Source organism: Morus notabilis, unplaced genomic scaffold (assembly GCF_000414095.1).
Source record: "Morus notabilis unplaced genomic scaffold, ASM41409v2 Scaffold527, whole genome shotgun sequence".
Classification (NCBI taxonomy): domain Eukaryota; kingdom Viridiplantae; phylum Streptophyta; class Magnoliopsida; order Rosales; family Moraceae; genus Morus; species Morus notabilis.
Genome location: NW_010366048.1, coordinates 407 through 10,885, shown reverse-complemented (window position 1 = coordinate 10,885; position 10,479 = coordinate 407). Strand labels below are relative to the sequence as shown.

General features: G+C 38.7%; 2 protein-coding genes across 2 annotated transcripts; one reads left to right on the top strand and one right to left on the bottom strand.

Annotated features, from left to right (window-relative positions):
• Nucleotides 1–534: 534 nt before the first annotated feature.
• Nucleotides 535–1,848, bottom strand: LOC112093806. Its single transcript, XM_024173006.1, has one exon. The coding sequence runs from the start codon at nt 1,846–1,848 to the stop codon at nt 535–537; it is 1,314 nt and encodes a 437-aa protein (XP_024028774.1).
• Nucleotides 1,849–4,784: 2,936 nt separating this feature from the next.
• On the top strand, nt 4,785–9,534 carry LOC21387934. The gene is made up of 5 exons (XM_010109317.2): nt 4,785–4,914; nt 5,195–5,371; nt 5,553–5,627; nt 7,867–8,016; nt 9,355–9,534. Exons 1-5 carry the CDS (start codon nt 4,867–4,869, stop codon nt 9,532–9,534), a joined length of 630 nt encoding a protein of 209 aa, XP_010107619.1. The 5' UTR covers nt 4,785–4,866.
• Nucleotides 9,535–10,479: the final 945 nt, after the last annotated feature.

Sequence of the window (10,479 nt, the reverse complement as noted above, 5' to 3'; positions counted from 1 at the left end):
GTCCATGAAGCTCAGTAGCTCATGTCCTGCCGTGGCGTCAACCAACTGGTCGATTCGGGGTAGTGGGAAGCTGTCCTTAGGACAGGCTTTATTCAAGTCACTGAAGTCGACACACGTTTGCCACTCCCCGTTTGGCTTCCTTACCATGACAGGATTTGACACCCATTCTGGGTATAAGACTTCTCGGATGAAGTTGTTCCTCATGAGCTTATCCACTTCTACCCGCAGGGCTTTGGACCTCTCGGCGTTCATTGGTCGACGCTTCTGTCTCTTTGGCAGGAACTTGTCGTCGATGTTTAGTCGGTGACACATGACGTCGGGGCTTATTCCTTCCATGTCCTCGTGGGTCCAGGCGAACACGTCGAGGCTTCCCTTGAGAAACTCGACCAATTTTTCCCGGTTCTGTGCCCCCAACTTCAAGCCTATCCTCAGTGTTCGCGTTGGGTCGCTTTCATCGATGGGGACCTCAATTAGTTCCTCGACCGGTCATGCTCCGGGCTCTTCACCTGGGAACCTTGGATCCAAGTCGAGTCCCTATCTCCTGGTCTCGACCATTCGCAGCTCTCTCCGTACCTGAGTCGGCTCGGCATAGTGGTGGACGGTTTCTGAGTACGTGAGTCTTGACTCGTACTGATTGCCTCTGACCTTGCCGATCCCGTTTGGCGTGGGGAACTTCATCGCCTGATGGTAGATGGACGTAACCGCCCGCAAGGCCCTCAGGGTTGGGCGTCCTATGACCGCGTTGTATTGGTCGCCTCCCTTCACCACTAGGAACTTTGACATAACGGTCGAGGTGTGTGGTCGGTCACCGATGGTCATAGGCAGCTTGATGGCCCCTTCCGGGATGACGCTATCTCCCGTCAACCCGTACAGTGGCTGGGCACTGTTCTGCAGCCTTGAGCGGAGAATCCCCATCTTGTCGAGGCAGTCCACGTACAAGATGTCCACGGAACTACCATTGTCGACCAGGATACGGCAAACCGTGTGGTTACCGATCATGGCTTTGACGACCAAGGCATCGCTCTGGGGGAAATGTACCCCCTTCGCGTCGGCTTCCAAGAAAGTGATCTCGGCGTCCTCATATCGCGCGACCTTAGCCTCGCGTCCAGAGACGTTCATGATCCTCTGGCTGAACTTCTCCTTCGCCTCTCGAGCGTACTCCTTCTGTGCGCGTCGAGAGGTACCGTTGAGGTACAGTCCCCCGGAGATCGTCCTTATGACGCCAACTGGTTCGGGCGGGTTATCGCGCCTCTGCTCGTCCCGTCGGTCGTCGTTGCGCCTGTTGTTGTTACGGCGGTCGGCTCGGTATTCGCCTAGCCTCCCTTCCCGGATCAGCCTCTCGACCTCATCCCTCAGGTCGTAGCACTCGGCCGTGGTGTGACCACTATCACCGTGGAAACGGCAGTATTTGCTCTGGTTTCTCCGTGCCGGGTCGGACTTTAGGGGTGGAGGTCGACGCCGGACCTGGAGATGGCTGATCTCGTGGTAGACGTCCTCGATCCCCATAGTCAGGGGAGTGTAGGCGTGGTACCGTTGCGGCTTGGGCCGCTTGGTCTCCCCCTGGCTCGTCGAGGCGTTGCCGCGCCTGTTGCTCGGTGCCGGGTTGTACCTTGGCTCGGCTTGCACCTGAGGAGGACCTCGGCGCTTCTTGCCGTTGTTCTGACTACTAGCATGCCCTAGCTCCTCCTTGGCAGGGGTTGCCGCCTTGCTCTTTAAGGCCTTCTTGGCCTCCTCGGCGTTTATGAACCCCTGCGCCCTTGTCAGGAATTCCTGATAGGTGTGGGGCGGCCTTCGGTCGAGGTCTGTGCTGTAGGGGATGTCCTTCTTCATGCTGGACAGCGCCCCCATCAGGGCCACTTCATCGAAGATTCCTTCAGTAGCAGCGACCTGTTCCCCGAACCGGGCTATCCAGTCCTTCAGAGACTCGTTAGGTCCCTGGTATACCCTCGACAGGTTCTGTTTTGGTTAGATGTATTTCTTGACACCTATGAACTGAGTCAAAAAGGCGTTCTTCAAATCATCCCAGCTGGTGATGGAGTTTGGTTTGAGGGACCTAAACCATTTCCTTGCGGAATCGGAAAGGTAATTCCTGAACGCCCGGCACATCACCTCCTCGGGGTATCCATGCAGGACCATGTGTCCCGTGTACACCTCCAAGTGATCGTCTGGGTCACTCCTCCCGTCGTATAACGGAATGGGGGGTGACTTGTACTTGTCGGGAAGTGGGACCCGGATGATGTTTTCCGTGAACGGGTGGTCGTGAGACGTATACATCTTGGCGTCGACGTTAACTGCCTCAACCACCTTTCCCACAACCTGTTCAAAGTTGTTCAGTCGACTCCCCATCTGCTTCTCCAGCCTGGCCATTTTCTCGGCCAGAGCTTTATTTTCTGCTGCGAGCTCATCTTCCCTCGTCAGCTGCACGGCCTTTCCACGTCGGGCGTCAAGCCTTACCCTCAGGTCCCCGCCATACACCGACGTGGATCCCACGGGGACGACGTTCCTCCCAGGTGGATCCTGTTGCGGTTGACGGGGCGCACCTCTGTTGTCCACAGCTGGCGCCGTAGCTTTCTCCCGCGCTCTCCTCCGTGCCGCGCGTTGCCTGCTCCCAACAGACCTATTCGACTTTAACGGGCGTGGATCTCCCGCTCGACTGTTAGCGACTTCCTCGGCGTCACCGCGTCGGTCGCCAATCACTTGGCCCCCAACAGCGGCGTTCACTGGGTTCATCGGCGCATCCTCAAGCGGTGGCATCGGGTCCTGCCCTTGTTCCTGCCCAACCAGGGCCGTAGCCATTTTTTCCACGGCTACAACCAGCGTTTCGACTTGCTTTTGGAGCTGGTCGATACGGTCTGGGGGAGTCGCGGCCGCCGATGGAAGTGGATCCGTTGAGGTCCCTGCGGTGGTGGTATCCCGGACACGCTTGCCGGGAGGCATGATGACAGTTTCTTTTGGTTCAAAGCTGGGTTAAATTTCTGGGCTTCACCTGCCCTCATTCTAGTGCCAATTGTTGACGGTGTTTTTCTGACAACTCGTGATTACCTCTCCGGAAACGCTCACGGTTACACTAACCACAGAGTCAAGTAATAAGCAGTAAAGTAATGTAGAAGGGACAAGGATTTTATAGTGGTTCGGCAATAATTTTGTGCATAATCCACTTGTGCATGCACTATTTTCTCATATGTTTACAAGTTCTCTCTGTAATATCAATAGTGTCTAACCCCTTTCTGGGTTTTTTTCCTTCTATCTATAGGCCTCTATCTTCAATTACATATTCCCGGCTCCCAAGGTGGAAGCCACCTTCTGTTCTCGATCCTCGTGAGGGTAGGTGGGTTTTTCATGATGACTTTTCCGGGAAATACGGCTGATCCTCTCAACCTGCCGCCTGACTTCCTGACTTCTGCAGTAGCAGTCGGATCAGTACTTCCCTCCTCAGGTTGACATGACTCCTGGCGAAAAGGACCGACAATGTTCCCTCGACGCTGCGGTCCCAGTATGCAAAGCCCTCACCCGGCGCCTCTCCTCTTGCGCTATCTCTCGGCGTATAGGGCACGTTTGCTATGCCTTACCCTCGATGCCAACAGCTGGTCCTCCGCGCGGGAGTCCTCGGCGTCGGTCGTTCGAAGGAATGGTCGATGTCTCGACTATGGTGTAACAATTAGTTTTTTTATATTTGTTATGATTTTAGTGGATTTTTTTTTTGGGATTTTTTAAAGTATCCATGCATTGATAACCGTCATGCTGCCCCTGATCATAGTGGTCTCTTAGTTATGATGAGTAGCCAAAAGATGTAGCATAAATTTTTCTCGAGAAACTAAAATTAAATAAAAGATTATAAGTTTGATATATGGTTTTATAGCTGAGTTTTCTAGTTTTTGAAGTTAGGTGCGGTTGGTGAAGAATTAACAACATTAGAATAAGTGCTCAACAAAAAAAGCAGTGAAGAAAGAGAGGAGACAAAAATATTTGAGTAGAGAATTAATAGCGTTGTATACTATCTGATAAAATGTTTAAAGTCCTCTTGGTGTGGTGAGTAAATAGCCACTGGAATTTGTTTTTAATGTACATGGGTACGGATGAACTAAATTCTGCAAGAAGCTAGATAGATGTAGAAATGAAAGTTCAAATTAATATGTAATAATGGTGGGACTAATTCAAGAGAACAAATTGATCATACATATTTTATGGTTTTTTTTTTTTTTTTTTGCAGCAGGAAATATTGTGAGACAATTTGATTATTGCCACTGATCAAACAATAATTGCTTAAGAAGAATTATCTTAAATTTAGTTATCTGTTTAATTTACTACTTATATAAGAATCTATTTTACAATGCCATTATAATTCTAACTATGAAAATTCTGCCTTAATAATAAAACTACTGGTTTCTCGAATATTTTACTCATTGGTGGGTATTATAATTTTAATCATATGGTATTGATCAGACGGTTATAATAAATTGAATAGTTAATAAAAAATATATATAACAATTAATGAGATTAGATTCTTATCACGCCACATTACTAAATTTATTTATTTAATTAGTAACCATTATAAAAATGTAACAATTAAAAACTCATTCATATATATATATATATATATAACAAGTTTAGCATTGCATCAAATATGGTTTATGGGATGGATCAAGTTGTATCATTTATATCCTCATCAAAGCCAATTTACCTATCACATATGGGTCTCATTTAATATTTGACAATAAAGTGGAATGATATAAAAAGCGCGTTTCTGAAATGGATGTATATGAATCAACTTAGCTCAAGTTTTCCCCACCAAATCTATATGCGTATCTGACCAACAGTGATAGAGACGTCAAACATGAGAGCTGCTTCTTTGACAACAAGATAGCTATGAAAGAGACCATTGGAATCAAGCGTCCTCATGCACCAAACTATGATGTACAAGACATTTTTCTAATCCCTCTCTTGATTACCAATCTCTCTCTTCAATTTAAGGCTTAAATAGCATATAAACATGTCAGTATACACAAACATATATCTATATATATATATATATACACACACACACATAAACACACATATATATATAGGCTCGAATTTGTGTTTCTTTAACATTGTCATACTTATTTAGAAGCTCGAGCTAATAATTCTCTTCCCAGCAGCATGGTAAATTAACCAACTTATATGAGGTTTTTGTTTAAATGTGAATAATTTGCAGAAGAATTACATTATAGTGCCGAGATGGCTAAGTGTCATGTACAACACCATATTCTTCAGCACCTGCATACTTCATCCGAATTCGAAGAAGAACGATTCCGACCATTTCTGCATCGATTGTCTTCTCCCTTTGTGCTTCAATTGTCTCCCTTCTCATGTGTGTCACAAGCATATTAAGGTACATACGTATTATATCTTCTTCCGTTTTGTCATCTTTAGTAGATTCCAAATTCCTATTTAACTGCCTATGAAATTTGCATATTCTAATCCGTTTCAATATCATTTTGCCTTCTCCTTGTTTCCGTATGCATTTCAAGTACTTATCATGAGTTTTTGTGTCTTTTTCATGTCCTTTTAAGATTCGAAGATACATTTACAGTGATGTGATTAATCGGCAAGACTTGTGCAAGCTCTTCAATTGTTCCGGTATACAGGTAGTGCTCCTTTATTAATTAATTTATTTTTTTCTTTTCGTAATTATCTCTAGTTAAATGCAAGCCAATCGCTAATATCAACAGAAACAAACAATCTCATATTTTATACAATGGTTTTTCTGCTACTGAACTCTAGAAGGCATTACAAATGGAAATTAATAAATAAATAAAGTTTGAAGTAGGTTAGCTGCGTTATGGTTTTGTTAGTTGCTGTCACGAAAGGGGTTAGAGCAAAACGAAATACGTGTAGCCAATACCTAAGTAGACTCCTCGTGGTTTACGAAATATATTATAAGTTATGTAGTTGTGGCCATAACTGTCATCCCTCACCTGTTTAGTTCGTTGATTTGAGTTTTTAATTTGAGTTGAGATGTGACTTTATGTGAAAGCTTTTTACTGGAGTAAAAAAGTTAGATGTAACCGTTTTTTAGAGCTTTTTACTGTAGCAAAACTCGAATTCTAAACTTAAATCGGTGAAATGAACGGGGCCGCGTAATTAACAATTTCTTACTATTTCTTAGCATAGTTTTATCTAGAATATTTGTTAGACTATTTTTAAGCTATTTTGATCAATGATCAAGATCTGATGAAGTATGGTCCTTATGTTGTTGATTTGTTTCTCTAATTATCACCATTTATTGGAACCAAGTTACCAAGGGACAATAATAATCCTTATATGTCTCCAAAAGTTGGAACCAAATTACTAATAATATGTCGGTGTAGTTGATGAACTTTATTGTATCTAAATTAAAATCCAGCAGTCACACAGCAACCCTAGGAAGGTGGTAAAATTTGGGTTGTTATGATGTTATCCTATATTCATGTATGAGTAATAATGTAGACCAAATTTGGTAGCCCAAAGCTTATTGATGACCCTAAAGTACGGCTGCCAACTACGGCTACATTAATTTCGAAATATTGTACTTGTAATTATTTTGGGCAACTTTTTCCAATATAAAAAGCTACAGAAATATGTACTGATCCAAAGTAAAGAGTAGAACTGTTCAATCTCTAGCTTTAATTTTGCCTTTTTCCTCTACAGCTAGCTAGCTGATTTTACATAAGTAAAAAGGAACAAAATCTATTTGTGTACATTTTTTTTTTCTTGGGTAAGCTATATTAAGGAGCAGTATACGCTTTCTAAATTAGGTCAAATAATATCAGGATTGTATGACAATATGTATTTTGTAAATCTAAAAACAATTTGGTGAAAGTTTAATTTCAAAATGTATTTTATTAATAAAAAGTGAAATACTTTCACGGGTTCAAACTTAGCGTCACAAAATAGTGTCTAACTAACCATGTATATTATGTCATGTCATTTACAAAATTTGAAACGTTTTCCACATTTTAAAGTTTAAGTTCATTAAATAATACGGTATAATATGATTGGTTAGATACCATTTTAAACACTAAAAATTAGAAGGTTATTTATATCCCTATTTTGTATATATAATATATAATTAAATACGAGTTGAGAATAAAGGTATGTGCTAAAGGAACCCGATACTAGTTGATTTTTCTCTTTAATTCACTCAAAACATTTTTTTTTTTTTTTTGCTGATCATTCAAAACAAATTTATTTATAACGTGCGTTTGTTGATTTTATTATTATAACTACAATAAAAAAAAAACCTGCAAACAATAGCGTACTTCTTACATATGTTTTTTTTCCCCCCCCGCTAAGATACTTCTTATGTTGAATATGTGTAACAAACTTTTAAGCTCATGACGCATCTCATGTTTATTTTATTTGCATTATTAATATTGACAGTTACATATCATTATGTTCTTTGCTATAAATACAAATAATAAATGGCGCCATTACAAGATGTTTAGAAATTTAGTACAAATTCGGCAGCATCATTATACAGAGTATTAAATTATATATATATATATATTTAATAAATTAGGTCTCGTTTATTTCACAAATTTGAGTTTTCAGTTTTAGGTTTCTACAGTAAAAAGCTCTCAAAAAATGTCACATCTAACTTTTTTTGTTACAGTGAAAAGTTCTTAGAAAATGTCACATCTCAACCCGAATTGAAAACTCGAATCCGCGAAATGAACGAAGCCTTAGTGGGTACTAACTTAATTGGAATGTGTCAAGTCTTTCTAATTTCAGTTTATCTTTCTTTCTCTTAATAATTTACTTTAAAAAGAAAACAATTTTTGGTGTTCTCTCTCTCTCTCTGCTATATAAGTTAAGTGAATTTTGTTGTTAATAACTATTGTTCAGACGTATCATACAAATAAAGCCAAAGTGGTATTCTTGAAGCAACGACGAAAACAACAGCAACAACAACAAAATAGTTCAAAGGAATACAGATGTATAATCTGCCACAGGAGTTTGCAGGATAATTCACGCTATTGCAGTATAGCTTGCAAGGTCAGTTATATATAAATATAAGAAGGACTTTATGAAGATATATACGACGATATTTTTTAAAAAGGCACGTTTCTTATGTAAATTTCCACCATTCATACCAACTAATAACTATATAAAAAGCAATAATTCACTACTATTAAAATTATTATTAACATTGGTCGAAAGCCTATATATTAAGGTTTTTTAATAACGGTTTTGATCATGCTGAAATCGTTTAAAATGTTATTAAAAATTAATATTTTTAACTACGGTCAAACCTGTTGCTAAATATTTTAATGACATTTTGGGTTCAGAGCCATTGTTAAAGTTGTTTAAAGACATCAAACGACCGATGTTAACAATATCCAATGCAGTCTTTAACTTTATCTTCGGTTTTAGTTTTAAATGAAAGTTACGAACCCTTTAATCTTGATCAGTAGTATGCAACATATTGCGCAATAGTATGGCGAAATGTTATGTAAGTAAATAAAAGCTGGATCGAGAGTTGCTTAGTATTATTTGTATTTCAATTCATCATCAAAGTTCTAAGTGAAAAATATAATTCGTATCTATGATGCATAAATCCTAATATGATCAGCTTCCGACTGTTGATCAAATTCAAATAACAACTTTTAAATAACTCAAATCTGACAATAACCCCAAACTAATATCCTATATTTAAATTCTTAATATATTTATTTTTGTTCCCTCATCAATTGTAATATACATATACTAATTATATATAAAATCACGTTCCAGCTACTGTTTCTTTTTATGAATAAATAATTAACAAAATAAGATTATTAGTGTTATCTGGTCTCCCATTTCTTTCACTTATAAAAATAAAATAAAAAATAATAATAGTAACCTAATGATCAATCAATAAATGGAAAAAAACCATGGACCTGTACCCATAATTCTACTATACATAATATTGTATGTGATTGAGCTAAAACTTATATGTTGTGAACACTTGGAATTTATGATAATATTGCTATAGAAATTAGATATGTAGTTCGCCCTTTAACCAATTATTGCATAATTCTCAGGTCGTCTTATTACTATTTTTTTTTTTCAATTGAAGATTTAAAAGGATTAAGGAAAATATTGACATTAATATTAAAAGGAACTTTCTCCATGCTTAAAAAACCAACTAACTGAAGGACAAACCAAAGGGGTGTCATTTATTTATTTATTTATAACTTATTTTTTCGGGGTTCAGTTCGTTTTTCAGAACTCTCTCTCTCTCTCTCTCTCTCTCTCTCTCTCTATACATATCTATATATATATATTAATATATGTCTTTCACATTAACAGTAGATCTTATCTGCTTGTAATTTGTTCATAATTAATTACCAGGTTTCAGCGATATACGGAGATGACCGCAAGCGAAGAATCGCCTACAAGGATAAAGATGGAGACCTAAAGTACTGTTTTCAAGAGGGAACTGATCATGAAGAATACCTTGCTAATTTACCATTTCCAAAGAGGCACAAACTAAGAAGAAAAGGAGTTCCTCTACGCTCTCCCTTGTTCTGAACTCCCCATCATAATATATATATATAATATAACTAGTTGTGATTTCTCATGTATAAATGTCCTGAACCCATGTGTAATTATGTATTAGTGTACCTTATTTTGAATATTCTATATATATATATATATATATTAGTGTTGATATTCATGAGCGGTGCTTTTGATCATTACTAGAGTAGCATTATAATATGTACATTAATATACATACATATAGTAGTTAAAAAATCGTTGCATGTATCTGAAATCATGTTGGTGCTTGGTTAAATTATCGTGTGATCTTTTTATGATATATAAAAGAAACAAAAAAAAAAATCCCTATTACGTGGGAACTGAAATGGGCGATGGTGAACTCTCATAGATAATGTAAACGAAAGAATCAATACACTAATACAGAAGCAATTTAATTAAATAGATTCAAGTAATTCCATATTTAATGTGTAAAAGCATCAGAAGCAGTATCGTCTTATTTTTTGGTTCAAAATATTGAAAACTAGAGGGTAAACCTAAAATAAGTTTTTTCGTTCAAAAGTCATTGGCAGAACCAAACCTCTAAAAATTTTATTAAACAATTGAACATGTTTACCAAATAGACCCTAAATTTGACATGTCCCAATCACCATTTTAGTTAATATTATTTCATAAACTATCTTTTACAAATATTAGATGGATCCTCTTGGAAAGAAATTCTTTCATTGATGGATGAAGTTTGGTATAATCATCGTATTTAAAAAAGCATATATAATGCTAAGTATTTTAAAGATGTTGTTATAAGCTTATTCTAAATTGTGTTTAATACTGACGATTTCTGTTTTTTCACATAACAACACTCTTGGTCTCTGATCGAGCTATGAGTAAAGATGGTAGTAATCCTTAGATGGATTGGGGATCTACTCCTAAAGAGATGGAGACAAAGAAAAAGATGGAGATGGGAATAAAATCTTGTCTCCT